This window comes from Bacillus rossius, chromosome 1 (assembly GCF_032445375.1).
Source record: "Bacillus rossius redtenbacheri isolate Brsri chromosome 1, Brsri_v3, whole genome shotgun sequence".
Lineage (NCBI taxonomy): Eukaryota > Metazoa > Arthropoda > Insecta > Phasmatodea > Bacillidae > Bacillus > Bacillus rossius.
Window position 1 is genome coordinate 333,767,615 of NC_086330.1, and position 17,368 is coordinate 333,784,982.

Here is a 17,368-nt window from a genome sequence, read left to right on the forward strand (position 1 = left end):
AAACGCTTGAAGTACAAAAAAAATCAAATACATTAAATTTAAGATCCCCAAATAAAATTCAAAATTAATTAATTTTGAAGTCTCCGAAAAATAGATGTTTAAATGTGCCATATAAATGACATAAAAGTAGCATAACTTTTAAATGATTAAATAACTTTTTTTTGGGGAGGGGTTAATTTCTAGGGTAAAATTCGTTTTAGAGCGCCAGCATTGATCTCGGGGAAGCCAGGGGGAATGGGAGCTGCTTGCGCTTGTAAAATCTTAACTGTGAAACGGGAAAGATAAAAGTAAATGAGTGCCTTCCCCCCCCCCTTTTTTTTTTCAACAACCAACCCCTGGAAAATCCTGCATATTTGAGCCTCTGTCCCACAACCACCACATCCTACCAATCGCAATATTTTAACATCTACTGGTTCAAATTATGCTTCCTAGCCAACAGGTTTACAACTATAATATTAATTCCCCGTTCCACTGCTCGGCCCATTCTATCAATGCAACTGTCACTCGCAATAATCTGTAAGTTGATTTCCATTTTCGCAATGATGTGTTGTTGTGATGACATAAGACGCTCTTATAAACAGAAATTTCTCACAGTTGGGATTCGTTTTTTGTCTCCACTTTCGTTTTTTTTTTTTTTTTTGCATTGCGAAAATAATCGACTTTTCTTGACTACATAATTTAATAAAATACGTTTGTACGCCCTGAATCTTACGGTTTCGCAGTTATGAGCAGCGTTTAAATTATCATTAGAATATGTTGAAAGTATTTTACGATTGAAGCGATGATATCGTTCGTTTTTCAGTTAACATTTTTTACTTCCTTCTGAAGCTAAAGTGACTCAGGTGTAAAAGTAATGTTACCTGTTCTGCTTCAGATTATTTCACCGTAATCATTAAAGTTTTGTGTGAAAGTTATTTAAAAAAAATTCCAGCTATGGTGCTTCCATATGGTGGGAAATTCAAGACTATCCTCACACATGTGTATGACATAATGGGGGACTGAGCAAATTGAAATCATTATATTTTGGGTATTTGCTGATTACACATAACTAATCAATCTGAAGTATTGATATTAAATTTTCATTTAAAAAATACAAAAATATCAGTAATAAGAAAAAAAAGGTAGATAAATGTGTTAAAAAGAATTAATCATTTTATTGGCTTGATGTTTTGATGAATTAGTAATTATTGTTTTAATTAGCTTTCTTAAATAAAACAAAGATGCATCTGAGGAATTCCGGAATCATTATTTCGTTATAAACAGCTTAAACGTATCATTGTATTGATCAGTTTAAAATTTAAAAAAAAGTTTTTTTTCTGAAATTGTAACGTTTTAAAAAGATGTAATATCATTATTTTATGAAACATTCAATTACATATTTCAAAATGTAAGTAGACGTTTATAGAGTAAATTATTAAGTTAAGATTAATTAAGAGCATTTAAATTCTAAGGTTCCTTTGAGTAGGCCTAAGTAACTGATATGAGTGCATGTGGCATCCCTAATCATGCGTGGATGGGCAACAAGATAAGGCGAGGGAGGTCTTTGGGATTTAGTCCCTAGTGTTCAACAGTTCGTACAAGACGGAAACTTTCCATTCTTAATTTATCAGATTTATCTTGATTTCGTGGTCTCGCCCTCCGTTGGGCAGAGTTGTTGCTCGCCGTGTGCGCTCAGCCGTGGCGGAGGCTAATGGTGAGTTACGCCCCCCTGAAGACCACCAGCAGCCGAGATAACAGCTGAACTCTCCCCGCCAACTACTTACTACTCGCGTACAGCGCGCATTAAGCACGGGGCGTGGAGCGTTAAAAAAAAAGACAAACACCGGCGCCCCGAAGGAAGGAGCTCAGAGCCGAGTGTCTAAGTACATGTGTGTGTGTTTCGCGCGTTTTCGGAAAATAGGCGCCGAGCCAACGCGGAATTATCACAATTGTCGTCCTCACCCACGACCACCGCGTCATTCGTTCAACAACTTAAAACACCCGCGACGGATGAAGACAACCAGAGAGATAACGGAAATTTCGCGCATTCATTCCGAGGCGAATTGAAATGCAACCCTTCAAAACTCCCGCACTGCGTTCTTGATTAGACCGCAGTTGTTTGTACACGCCACTTTTTGCGACCACGAGCCAACGATGCACCAGCTAGGAGAGAAGAAAGCGAATCAGATAGTTCCAAAATGACAAGGATAAAAGTGTCCACCCGCTAATAAATGAACCAGTGGGAAAGCAGAACATCAGGTGAGCACACCTATGACTTTGAATTCTACCCTGAGGCCAGACGAATCTGCGAAATTCCCGGGTCTCCACTGATTACCAACACTCTCGTAAATATAGTTTACAAAATATGTGACTACAAATTTCACTATAAAACTTGGTCCTTGTAATATTTTTTGAAGTGAAACGGTTTTACAGCCGGTAGAGTCATATCATGTTCACGTAAGTGGAGTTAACGTAACGAATGTAACGTGTGTAACGAATGTTGCCCTATGGCGCTGGGTATAAAGAAAATATTTTGAATTAAAACTTCGTTTCAACCATTTACATATCGCAAAAGCAGCCCATGATTTCGACTTCTTTCCAATACTGTTGCAAACGTTTTCATCGTACTTTTGTAAACTATTACACACTTTTACATACTTTCGCATGCTTTTATGCAAACTTTCCCATAATTTTGCATACTTTCGGAACTCGTATTTCACGACCTTAAGCTCATTACTTTGAGCTTGGATACGGTGTTAGCATTAGAATTGTGACGATTTTTATAATTTCTAATAAGGTGAATGAACTATCATTAACCCATTAATTCACTCTTAGATTACATTCAAGAGATAGACAGATACTATTAAATTAAGGTCTTTTTTCAACGCATGGTTACACGTGTTTAAAATATAAGAGTACCCCTTAACATTTCCTACCCTCTTATCTAGGAAGTTTCACTTCTAAAGCGTGTGGTGACCACGCAACCATTATCTTTTTCGAGAACGTTTTCGCACTAAAATTAATTTTGAAAAATAGAAATCACAGCTTCATGTACAAAACTCATGAGTAGGAACCGGAAAATTTCGCTGGTTCAATGACCTCTATGATAGTCTCCATATTCCCCTGCACTCTCGGGCAACGTCCCCTACTCATTGGCTGCTGAGCTGTGAGGCATCTCAGCTGGGAAGAACGTGATTCGATACTTCTCTGGCCGAGAGTCTCTCGTTAGCTCGGGGTCGTCCTGATAAACTGTGAGCCGATAGCAGAAGCAGCACATATATAACCGTGTTTGAATTTTAGCTTTTTGCTAAATGAAAACGGGAATTTTTCCCGATATCTACTCAAGATACACACTTCGAAATGGAATTTCGTTATTTTATGGCTTATCACTATTTACCCCGAAGGTCTCCAATTTTAATGATTTTATTTTCACAGGTAACTACGATGCATTGGCAATTATTTTTTTCGAGTCAGGAAAATCATAGCTGTAATTCCTTATTCAAGGATCCAAACTCATTGTTTCCGAATATCAATCAAATATATTCTTCCCCCATGGGTCTTTTTCTTAATTGCACTCAGCCAGGAATGAGTTTGGAGCACCGACTGCAACCAAGCATATTTATCCCATTGAGCTCACTACAGCAGGCAACATAACACCTTTATCATCACCGTAATCAAAGGTAACGAGCAGAATTCCGTCCCTTGGGAATCTCGGCGGGCCCACGGTTCGATTCCCGGATATGGCAGTCACCACTGCTGTGATGCACGTCATGTCGCGTTGTGGTCTGAACGAGCAGTTGGTCTGAGAGAAAGCTTCTCCTCCCGCTCAGGCACACAAGAACGCGTCACTCTAGTTTTCCTCCCTTCCTACTCTCCACTCTCCTAGAAAACAAAACAAAAAACTAACGTGAGCAAGACTTTCGGTACTCGCCAGAGATGTGTAACATCTAACCTCGGTAACGAGCATATTCATGTGTTCACGTGTTGCAAGTACACTTATAATGCGAAACTTGAACACGAAAATTAAAGTGAAATTCTTTAAAATAATGCCAACGTGACAAACATACGTATATTGTGTTTTAAACTAAATTTCTAGACGCGAACCACACGTAGTTTTCGCACCCGCCGCTAAAATTTACTGCCGTAGGAGCTACGATGACTGAAGAATCATTCATTTGCAGAGCGTAATTTTAAATTATATAACGAAACGTCTCCTATAAAAGCGGAAAATACGTGAAAAAAAACTTGAATTTCGGCTATGGACATGATTTTGGATAAGGTATTTTATTGCAACACTGCCCTTTCTGTTAAAATTCACTAAACATTAAATCCTATAAAGTTTCCTTTTGGCTTCGTGAACTATGGTTCTCTCCATCTGCCATAGATAGCAGCACCGTCTGTTACAAATTTCCGTTCCTTAAATTTCGTCGCATTTACGAAATTACTGCTACCAAATCCCGTAAACCTAGAGCTAAGATGTTACACATCAATGAATAATGTTTTTTGGTAGTGTTTTAACCATGGCGTTAGCGCGGCAGCACGAGCTGACTTATCTCAGTATGCTGATGATGGGTAGTTTTACCCATTACTGGGTGTCATGAGCATGGGCAGCGCCATGGTGATGACAGTCAGTAGTATAGGATAGGGCATCCGAGGACAGGCGCCAGGCGGTGGAGCCGAGAGCCGGTCCGCCATATTGGATTCTGACGTCACGGCGGCCATCTTGGATGGTTGTGACCTTGACCTTGACATTTTACCCTTAAAATGTGCCAAAATTCGCCAAAATTCGGCAAAATTTGCCCAAAATTCCTCAAAAATCGCCAAAATTTCCATTTATGTGGAAAAAATTTCCGCCAAAAAATCTCAAAAAATTCCTCAAATTAAAAATTTCTCTTTTCGAGGGAAAAATTCCCGTTTCGAGGGAAAATTTCCCGTTTTTAGTCCTTAAAAATCCCGGCGGCTAGAAATGTCCATATGTAGGCTTAAGCATCCATGTCTACAGCCTCAGATCAGCCTCTGACGTCATCATGAAATATGCCATATTGGATGATGACGTCACCGTTGCAATTTCTGTTATGGCCGCCATCTTTAACTTTTTTATTTATTATCCGATTTTAATGAAATTTTTTTTAAAATTTATAAAAAAATTCAATTAATAAAAAATTAATAAATTATTTATAAAAAAATATACTTTTACGACACGGAGTTCGGAGTCCTCGGTTCGAACCCGGTGAGGGCAAAAAAAAATTAAAAATGGCGACCGAACCTTCCCCCGTGGTGACTTTTGGCAGACTGACTCCCACCACTTTTCTTAAAGCATATATATCGTCATCTAGTATGACGTCATGTCCGCCATCTTGTCTTTGATGCTGGAAGCCATCATCTTGTTATCGTCTGCTAGAGTGCGCTGACGCCATGTTAGTTGAATTCTCACCCGCTAGAGTGCAGTAATCATTTATTATTGATGTGTCACCCGCCATCTTGTCATTTGGCCGCCATATTGGCATCATGTAATTAGTTAGCTAGGAATTTGGGAAAAATTCCAAAATTCATTAAATAAATCACTCATCATTTTACAGATTGATTCGACCAGTTTCAGTCCTTGGTTCGATACCCGATCGATGCAATAATGTTTAATTTTATGTAAAAAAATAATAATTTCAATATACCATGTTCAACATTCTTAAAGAGACTTTAAAACCTCTACTACCATCATCCTATAATCCATCAACACCACCATCTTGGAAAATTCGTAATTATATTGCTAGATATTCGGGAAAAAGTTCAGAAATCATTAAATAAATTTCCATCAATATACTGATTAATTAGATCAACTCTAAGATCCTTGGTTCGATCCCTGGCCGATACAAAACAACTTTAATTTAAAAAAATACTAAAAAAGTGTTAGGTTTGAGAAAATAAAAACACCACAAGTTCTTTTAAAAAAATTTATTACATAAATTCAATACACTACTACAAGTACAAAAAAAACACTGACAAATTAGCAAAGCCTTTTGGATTCCTCGTTTCAAACAGTCTTCTTATTGTACGGACTAAGCCTTTTACATGACTTTAAATGTCTATCCGATCCGTTCATTACCGCAGCCAGAGACGGACTGAAGTCCATATCACCAGGGTCTCACTTATAAAGACTCATCAGTCGGTACAACACATGAGTCAAAACAAGAACCATGTTCATTATACTCACACTTAACTTTCTCGGAGCATTTTTTATAATGAAGATGTAAGCTATCAAGACGTGAAATTAGTTTTTTGCATTTATTGCACTGAAATTGTATTCTTTTAACATTATTAGAACAACTGCTTCTTTCATGTCTGCGAGCATTTGAGGTGATAGTAAATGATGCGTCACAGTATTTGCACTGACGCAATGTACGCTCTTCATTAGTTGAAGAATCCATTGCTGACGATGAAACTTCGGATGATGGTGGTATCACGTCTGTTGAAATCTCCTCCAATGTTGACATCGTCGTTGCACACGGGATCTGCTCCTTCTCCGTCGTAGCTGTCGTCAAGGTTCCCGTAATCGATGGTACAACCTCCGAGTTCAACGTTAAAGACGGTAAAGATGCCATCGAGGTCTCAAGAACAGCTAATTGACACGACTTATGCACCAGAAGAAACAAACTAGGTGATCCTTACACCACCGTCGTCAGAAACAAACTGAGCGTCCTGCTGTCTAGGACTCGCTTATATACATGCACCATATGGAATAATACGCTAGTCAAATCAAGAACCATGTACAATAATACTAGAGTCAAATCTACAAATTAAAAAAGAGGATCATTTGATCGAAAAAAAAATTCGATCTTGACTTTACATGTTCTACCATGTCTTTTTAAGCTGTCAATTCGTGTTAACAACCTGCTACAACGATTACAGCTTAACATGTTGCGTAGTGGGTTTCTAGCACAATCATTCTTCTCATGACGTCTAGCATTCCTTCTCATGACAAAATCCTTGCCACAGTATCTACAGCGACTTCCTTCCGATTCAGCTATAGATAACAAACCATGATCCATGGTAGCTTCTGTGACTAATGTTAGATACAAACTGTCAGTTTTCACCAATTGGAACCATTTCTTAAATAGAGTTTTTGAAATATTTCATCAGCGAGAGTTAAGTTATCTAATGCAAAGCAAATTGATGCAAATAGTTCCGGCTGTCGTCAACAGATGGCGCCACGTGTTGCTTGCAGGTAAATAATATATATTTCATTAATGTGGAATGCGGAACGCTCACTATCGATCGCAAAGGGAGGTTGGCTTCGATAGTATCCAAGGAGAAAAAAATTCGTCCTTCCTGCTAGTGCTTCTCAGATTTCCCACGGTCCGCCATCTTGGATTACGACATCACGGTGACCATCTTGGATGGGTGTGACCATGACCTTTGACCGAAACCGCAGGAATGATCGCAAGCACACGGATTAACCATCAAAATATTGATAAGAATAATCAGGAGCACACGGAGAAAACCATCATAATATTGGCAAGAATAATCAGGAGCACACGGAGAAAACCGCCACAAGTTTTCTTTGATATATATTAAAATACAAAAAAAATTAATAAAAAATTATAAATAAAAACGAAAAAAAATTCAAACATTCTGCTAGCTTGTGAACTTCTCATTGTTGAGCAAAGATAGAGTTCTAGTACAAGCCAGAATGTTTGAATTTTTTTTCGTTTTTATTTTTAATTTTTTATTAATTTTTTTTTGTATTTTAATGATATCAAAGAAAACTTGTGGCGGTTTTCTCCGTGTGCTCCTGATTATTCTTGCCAATATTATGATGGTTTTCTCCGTGTGCTCCTGATTATTCTTATCAATATTTTGATGGTTAATCCGTGTGCTTGCGATCATTCCTGCGGTTTCGGTCAAAGGTCATGGTCACACCCATCCAAGATGGTCACCGTGATGTCGTAATCCAAGATGGCGGACCGTGGGAAATCTGAGAAGCACTAGCAGGAAGGACGAATTTTTTTCTCCTTGGATACTATCGAAGCCAACCTCCCTTTGCGATCGATAGTGAGCGTTCCGCATTCCACATTAATGAAATATATATTATTTACCTGCAAGCAACACGTGGCACCATCTGTTGACGACAGCCGGAACTACTTGCATCAATTTGCTTTGCATTAGATAACTTAACTCTCGCTGATGAAATATTTCAAAAACTCTATTTAATAAATGGTTCCAATTGGTGAAAACTGACAGTTTGTATCTAACATTAGTCACAGAAGCTACCATGGATCATGGTTTGTTATCTATAGCTGAATCGGAAGGAAGCCGCTGTAGATACTGTGGCAAGGATTTTGTCATGAGAAGGAATGCTAGACGTCATGAGAAGAATGATTGTGCTAGAAACCCACTACGCAACATGTTAAGCTGTAATCGTTGTAGCAGGTTGTTAACACGAATTGACAGCTTAAAAAGACATGGTAGAACATGTAAAGTCAAGATCGAATTTTTTTTTCGATCAAATGATCCTCTTTTTTAATTTGTAGATTTGACTCTAGTATTATTGTACATGGTTCTTGATTTGACTAGCGTATTATTCCATATGGTGCATGTATATAAGCGAGTCCTAGACAGCAGGACGCTCAGTTTGTTTCTGACGACGGTGGTGTAAGGATCACCTAGTTTGTTTCTTCTGGTGCATAAGTCGTGTCAATTAGCTGTTCTTGAGACCTCGATGGCATCTTTACCGTCTTTAACGTTGAACTCGGAGGTTGTACCATCGATTACGGGAACCTTGACGACAGCTACGACGGAGAAGGAGCAGATCCCGTGTGCAACGACGATGTCAACATTGGAGGATATTTCAACAGACGTGATACCACCATCATCCGAAGTTTCATCGTCAGCAATGGATTCTTCAACTAATGAAGAGCGTACATTGCGTCAGTGCAAATACTGTGACGCATCATTTACTATCACCTCAAATGCTCGCAGACATGAAAGAAGCAGTTGTTCTAATAATGTTAAAAGAATACAATTTCAGTGCAATAAATGCAAAAAACTAATTTCACGTCTTGATAGCTTACATCTTCATTATAAAAAATGCTCCGAGAAAGTTAAGTGTGAGTATAATGAACATGGTTCTTGTTTTGACTCATGTGTTGTACCGACTGATGAGTCTTTATAAGTGAGACCCTGGTGATATGGACTTCAGTCCGTCTCTGGCTGCGGTAATGAACGGATCGGATAGACATTTAAAGTCATGTAAAAGGCTTAGTCCGTACAATAAGAAGACTGTTTGAAACGAGGAATCCAAAAGGCTTTGCTAATTTGTCAGTGTTTTTTTTGTACTTGTAGTAGTGTATTGAATTTATGTAATAAATTTTTTTAAAAGAACTTGTGGTGTTTTTATTTTCTCAAACCTAACACTTTTTTAGTATTTTTTTAAATTAAAGTTGTTTTGTATCGGCCAGGGATCGAACCAAGGATCTTAGAGTTGATCTAATTAATCAGTATATTGATGGAAATTTATTTAATGATTTCTGAACTTTTTCCCGAATATCTAGCAATATAATTACGAATTTTCCAAGATGGTGGTGTTGATGGATTATAGGATGATGGTAGTAGAGGTTTTAAAGTCTCTTTAAGAATGTTGAACATGGTATATTGAAATTATTATTTTTTTACATAAAATTAAACATTATTGCATCGATCGGGTATCGAACCAAGGACTGAAACTGGTCGAATCAATCTGTAAAATGATGAGTGATTTATTTAATGAATTTTGGAATTTTTCCCAAATTCCTAGCTAACTAATTACATGATGCCAATATGGCGGCCAAATGACAAGATGGCGGGTGACACATCAATAATAAATGATTACTGCACTCTAGCGGGTGAGAATTCAACTAACATGGCGTCAGCGCACTCTAGCAGACGATAACAAGATGATGGCTTCCAGCATCAAAGACAAGATGGCGGACATGACGTCATACTAGATGACGATATATATGCTTTAAGAAAAGTGGTGGGAGTCAGTCTGCCAAAAGTCACCACGGGGGAAGGATCGGTCGCCATTTTTAATTTTTTTTTTGCCCTCACCGGGTTCGAACCGAGGACTCCGAACTCCGTGTCGTAAAAGTATATTTTTTTATAAATAATTTATTAAATTTTTATTAATTGAATTTTTTTATAAATTTTAAAAAAAAATTTCATTAAAATCGGATAATAAATAAAAAAGTTAAAGATGGCGGCCGTAACGGAAATTGCAACGGTGACGTCATCATCCAATATGGCATATTCCATGATGACGTCAGAGGCTGATCTGAGGCTGTAGACATGGATGCTTAAGCCTACATATGGACATTTCTAGCCGCCGGGATTTTTAAGGACTAAAAACGGGAAATTTTCCTTCGAAACGGGAATTTTTCCCTCGAAAAGAGAAATTTTTAATTTGAGGAATTTTTTGAGATTTTTTGGCGGAAATTTTTTCCACATAAATGGAAATTTTGGCGATTTTTGAGGAATTTTGGGCAAATTTTGCCGAATTTTGGCGAATTTTGGCACATTTTAAGGGTAAAATGTCAAGGTCAAGGTCAAAGGTCAAGGTCACAACCATCCAAGATGGCCGCCGTGACGTCAGAATCCAATATGGCGGACCGGCTCTCGGCTCCACCGCCTGGCGCCTGTCCTCGGATGCCCTATCCTATACTACTACAGTCGTAACGTCTCTATGCTTGACAAGGCACGATGGTTAATTCTGCGGTGGTTTGCCACTGCCTTCCGCGGGATCGAAGATGAAAGCTGCATCATAAACACCCAGACCTGAACCTAGAGAGAAGGTTTTATAAATAGTTTATCCTAAGAAGTAGTTTAGAATGACTACAACATTAATAATACTGTCAAATAGACACAAGAAATGTTTTTTTTAATTATTTATGTTTTGTGATCTCTATCTAAACAACGGAAGCAAATTTTAATTTTTTATTTATTTGTTTATAATTGTTCACATGGCCACCAACAGTCGAAGGACTTTTGCTGTGGGCACGACACATACAAACAACAGACTAATGAAGTCAACACAAATACGTGGGCACTATTCCCTCCCCCCCCCCTCCCCACACACACACACAAATCGTAACCAAGAGCAGGCAAGCTTAACTTGAAGGGAAAAAAAGCAGCAGGTCAGCTTATGAAGGCGAGTATACCGCTGATCTGCAGTGACCGCAACAGATACGGACAAACACTCAAGTAACAATATTGGGAAATATAATGGAAAACCACACAAAACAGGACAAAGTACAATGGACAAATAATGCCAACAACAATTAAATACCACAACTCTGAAACAAATAAAAATGGAATAACGAAAATTAAAAAAAATAAAACATTAAAAAATGGTATGGTATACAAACTGTAGAAATAATCATGCCGTATTTCAGTTCCAACCTCTCTGCATTAAGGGACCCGCCTCTCTGGGCACAAGACCATGTGCAGAGCTTCATAGGAACCCACGTAATTTCCAAACTACTCAAGAAGAATGGTGTCTGTGCGCGAAATCCATTCAAGAATACGTTGAGGTCGGAATAATAGTACTGTTCTGGTATTTCGTTTTTAAGGTGTGTTTTTGATGAGAGGAAATGGCAAAATAAACGGATATTTTCAGAGCAATGTTTAGGTATGAATCTTCTGGTAGAATTTCCCCTTCATACAATGTTACCGTTACCTCTCAAATTTCGTAGTGGTCCCATGCACGACGAGAAGACTGCGCGTCAGTTCAGAGCCTTGAGCTTAGAGGCGAAACACCTTCCCGAATCATTATATCCCTCCAAGACAAATATACCTCTAGCTAGGTGGACCACTTAATAGCGGTAGTAACGCAGGTTAGTGACTGGTTACCAACCACTGGTAGACGTAAATAAAATTAACGCCTTTTTTAAAGGCCCGCAAACAAAATACAAGTACAAAAGAACATTATTTCCGCCCAAGCATTTAGAAAGTAAGTGGTGATTCGGTGTGCGTTTTGGTATGTAACATCTTAGCACTCGCTGTACGGCGTTTGGTTGGAGTTATTTCGTGAATAGAATGGAAGTTGCATGAGACGGAAATGTGTAACCACGGTTGCCGCCACTGTGGCGGATTACGTGAACCTAAATCCACAAAAAAGAAAGGGAAACTTTTGAGTATAAACTGTTTAATGAATTTTAACGAGATGGACAGTATTTTAATAAAATTCCTTGTCAAAAAATCAGGTACAAAACCGGGGTTTGTAATTTTATTCAAGTATTTTTAGCTTTTATCGAAGCCGTTTCATTCAGTTTTTAATTTCGGTCTGCTAATCAAACGAATCGATATTCGACGAAGCTGCTCTGGCAGCGGATTCTAGCGGCGGGTACGGAAACTACGTTTGATTTGCGTACAGAAATGCATTTGTAAAAAAAATTGCTTGTATTTATCACGCTCGGCATTATTTTAAATAATTCTACGTTGAATTTCGTGTCCGAATTTTCGTATTTTTCAACGTGAGAACACATGGATTTGCTTTTTACCTAGGCGAGTACCAGAAAACATTTTATTTAAATTTCGTATCTCCTTTTTAGAGCAAGTGTTTCCCTTTTCATGGTAAAAACAATTTCTTGTCTGAGGAGGAGACAGTAAAAAAGAAATGTCATCACGTGAGCCTGGCTGTAAAGCGCGGGGACTTGCAAGACGCCAAGGGTGGCCAGCCTGTCTCTCGCGCGTATATCCGAAAATCTTCCCCCACGTCCCTGGAATTTCCATAACGCCTGTTGGACCGTGCAAGAAAGAAGTGGTGGAAAGGGGGGGAAGGGAAGCGGTGGTTTTGGAAGCCCGGAGGGAGGCTTATTTACTGTGTTATCTCCAGTCTAATATTCCTCCGCGCACCAGCTATCGGAACCCGTCACCCGTGGGGTCGCCCCGGGGCTTTATTAAAGCGCCCAGTCGCGTCCTGGAGAAGCAGGGCTGTGGACCGCGTCACGCCCGCCGCCGCTGGCCTTTACGAGCGGGAGGACCGGGAGGTGGAGAGGATTTATTTCACTGCGGTTGCAACAGCCCCCTCCTCTCACCCCTTCACCCCTCAACCACCCCCTCCTCCCCTCCCTTTCCGCGACGCGACGGGTGTTCCTGTTAATCAGCGTGCGGCGACGCTATTGTTGTCAGGACTCAGGACGGCGGCATCGGGCCGGCCGAATTCCCGTGAAATTGTGATCTAGGTCCGGACCTTGATCCCCCAGCATATATACATTTTTTTTTTATCGCCCTTATTGTTTTCCTTTCCTATCGCGAGATAGACGAGGAGTTACCGAGCCACCGATATCTCCTGCGTTTTTTTCAGACTTGGCGAACCAGAGACTAGGACCAGGATGTTCGTATTGACACACCATATCTGCCTGTTGACCTTAAATTCATTCCGTAACCTCAATTTTTTTGCTCCGTTTCTCCACTAAACCTGAAAGTGGTTTTTTTTTTTATAAAGAAGATTACTTTCACAATTTTATCATAAATATTTACGTATCTTCCTGGGTAAATGTGTTCACAGACGAGTTATTTCAGGTATTCCTCAAGTTTCTGGTTTTCCAGAATAGTTAGCAACATATTCTAACTCAGTTTTGATTTTCAAGTTTTTTCAACATAATTATGTTCTCTATGTTCTCTCTGAGCCTCATGACCGAGTCACTTCTCAAAAGCAGACAACTGAATTATTATCAAACCTCGTAACTATGACATTAACAAATGTATTGTAAATACTTTAATATCCTAACTTAATTCGTGAAATTTTTTTAATTATTTATTTTAAATATTAAAGTTAAATTTATTCTAAGTATTACTTTGCAGTAAACACTGAAAACTGTTTGTATATCTTGGCATAGGGCTATTAATTACTCAACAAAAACCAAGCTAAAAGAGTTCAAACACTGTAAAAACATTTCACACCAAAATTAAGAATTAAGGTTACAGTTTAGCCAGATATTTTAGTCATTTTACAAGTATTATATTCGTAAATTTTCTGGTACTGAGTTTACTTAATTCAAACATTAATTCGCAAGAAATATTTTGGTGTATTAATAAAAACCCTGAAAACGTGTAACGTCCGTAACAAAAACATATATTCATTCTGCGTGTCTGTTAATCCTTGTACAGTGGGCAGCATAACGCTGAAGTCTAATGCTGTGTAGTTCCTAAGCTTTGAAGATCGAGTTATCTGGAACAAATGAATTCCTTCATAATTTATTATAGGCGCATTTTTGTCAATAACATTTTGGATTCCACAATAAATTAAAATTCCTCAAAAATTACTCAAAATTCCAAAAAAAAAAAAAAAAAAAAAAAGTTCCCAATTTCGCGGGAAAAATTCCCGTTTTGAGGGTAAATTTCCCGTTTTTGTCCTGAAAAATTCAGAAATTGGGAATCCGAAAAACCTCACAATACTTTTGCCTTAGAAAGAACACACATTCCTCGAGACGGCTTAAATTCCCCATGGCCAAGCCACCCCTAAGCTGCTGGTGAGCATTTACCTTGACCTCGACCATAAAATTCAAATTCTTTAATTTTTGACCAAAATATTCTAAAAAAATTCCAAACAATATTTTAAAAATTGCTTACCTCAAATGTTTAGTTAATTAATCGATTTCGGTCCTCGGTTCGATTCCCGGCGAGAGTAAATCAGTAATTTATTAATAAATTTATAAATTCTCAATAAAAAGTAATAAAACTGTCTTACGCCACACCCGCCATTTTTAATTATGACCCCATCGTTACAATTTTCGTTATGCCCGCCATCTTAGATTCTATAAATGTTGCATATTTCGTTATGCCCGCCATCTTGGATGACTATGACATCATCGTTACACTTTACGGTACGACTGCCATATTGTATTCTATAACGTTGCAGTTTTCGTTACCACCGCCATCTTGAAAATCCGTAATTTTTATGCTCGAAATTAGGGAAAAAAATAAAAATAAATAAAAAATTGTAATCAACAACATTTGATAAAATAATATTTTAAAAACATACCTTCATTACGGAGTCCTCGGTTCGAACCCGGTGAGGTAAAAACACGCGACAGATCCTTCCTCCACATAAGCCGTCGGCAGACTGGCCTCCCACCACTAAGGCCAAGGTATATATGTATCGCCAGCTAGTATGACGTCATGTCCACCATCTTGCTTTCGTATGCTGGAGGCCGACATCTTGTTTACGTCTGCTAGAGTGCGCTACCGTCATATTAGTTTAAGTTGTACCCGATAGAGTGCAGTAATCATTTATTATTACTGAGGCGTCCGCCAGCTTTAAATTAGGACGCCATCTTGGAAATCCGTAATTATTTAGCTAGAGATTCGGGAAAAATTCCAAAATTCATTTAATAAATATGAATTTAATATACTTGTTGATTCGATCGAATCCAGTTTTCGGTTCGAACCCTGGGCGATGCAAAAAAAAGTTAATTTTATGTTAAAAATATAATTAATTCATAAAACAATTTTCAAAATCCTAAAGAAGGCTTCAGTTCTACATCTGCAAGCCTCTAGTAAACCGGTGATGACATATTGATCGCCATGTTGAAAAATTGGACGCCATCTTGAGTGCGTGTGTGTGTGTGTGTGTGGTCCCGCAGAGACAGCATATCGCTGGCCGCCAGCCGCTCCTCCGACCACCGCCTGCAGGTGCTGAAGAACCTCACCGACCTGCTGAGGCACACGTTCAGCAGCCAGTTCGTGTTCCCGGTGCTGGGACACGAGGACCCCAACCCGGGGCTGGGGCAGAGCTACGGCGAGGTGGCCGACCTGTGGAGCCACTGGCTGCCCACCGAGTCGCTCCTCACTTTCAGCAAAGGTGCGCGGGTTCCTTTTGAAGCCAGTTGCCAAGAAACACAAGGTGACTCAGAAAAACCGGGAACTCTATAGCAACTGTCATAATCTTATAAAAACTGTCGCAGTTCTATAAAAACTAGGTACCAGGACGTTCAGAAAATGCCATAACTATACAACAGTTTCATGGCTCTACAACAGCCAAAACGTTAAACAAATTTCAAATATATATATATACAATACATGCAACAACTCAAAATTTCACCGACAGTGATTGAACCATTACAACTTGCCTTTTGAGGAACAACAATCCTAATTATAAATTTCCGAAAATTACGTCCTGCTGACGGCGTCCTTTCCTACGTATACATTCTTCTAACATGTTGTTCAGGTCCCTTATTGATCGCTGCAACATCTCAGCTGGGATGCCACGAATTTCGTCTTTAATTCTTTGTTTGAATTCATCCAGTGCCATGGGCCGAGTCATGTGGACCCGACTCTTTGAGGGAGCTCCATAAGGAAAAATAAAATCACAAAAACCAATGCATCCGGTGATGTTGGGGGTCATGGAATGTCACCCAATCTTGAGATGACACGATTACCAAAGAATTCCCGCACAGCTGTAGTTGATTGCCTCGCAGGGTGCGATGTCGCACCACCCTGCTGAAACCAGGTTTCCCCAGTTTTCTGTGTCACCTTGTACTTTTTTAATGCTACAGTAAATATATGTTGTGAATTAGCACATCAAGTGGCTACCTTTTTCGAGACAATACTCTGTTTAATTCCATACTATGATTGAAGTTTCATTCAAGCATTTTTTTTCAAACTATGTAGATATATAATCGAATGTTGAGTAATTGGACTTAATTTTGTTTTATGCTTATAAATCTGCGCATTTATTACTGTAAAGCTATTCAGGGAATGGTTCCCAAATAAGAGTAACTTTAACTATCGGAGGTACTGGGACAGCACAGAATATGAACCCAGTATTTCTGCGAACACTATTTCGTAATGATAAATTTTTTTTTGTTTTTATGTAAATGTACAAATATATGTAATTTTACATGAATATTTTTGTGCCATTTACAACAAAAAAGTGTAAATTGCAGGTCTTTCGATAAAAAAAAATTGTTGTACTTTTACAAGGAAAGTTCTTGGAAACCCAGTTGCCAACGATATCACTTGTAAATCTGCAGGGCAGAGCTTTGTAAAATTACATATAGTACAAAGCTCTGCTTTGCCGTTTTACAAGTGATATTATTGGTAACTGATTTTCCAAGGACTTTCTTTGTAAAAGTACAAAATAAAATGTTTACAGTGTATTAATTCTCGTCAGTAGAGGCAAGCATTTTTCGCGAAAAAACATTTGAACGCACATTAGACCGCAATACTGTACGCCCTCGATAGCGGTGTCTACTATTGTGATTGGTGGCCGTCTGCGAGCGAAGCCATTTCCTCATTCGACCGGGCCATTCAGGACGCGTTTGCTTTCGTAATGGATGGCTATAATTGGTGTGCTGACAGTACCTGAAATAGGCTAGAACAATCACGGAACCGAGACGATGCTATACTGTTTTAACTG

At 38.8% G+C, this 17,368-nt stretch overlaps 1 protein-coding gene across 1 annotated transcript in view; it reads left to right on the forward strand.

The window, feature by feature from the left end:
• LOC134530316 (acid sphingomyelinase-like phosphodiesterase 3b) overlaps positions 1–17,368 on the forward strand; it is a 539,986-nt gene that overhangs the window by 514,175 nt on the left and 8,443 nt on the right. The window contains exon 7 of the mRNA XM_063365045.1: positions 15,594–15,811. Within this exon, the coding sequence (XP_063221115.1) occupies positions 15,594–15,811 (218 nt within the window). The remainder of the gene's footprint in view (positions 1–15,593; positions 15,812–17,368) is intronic.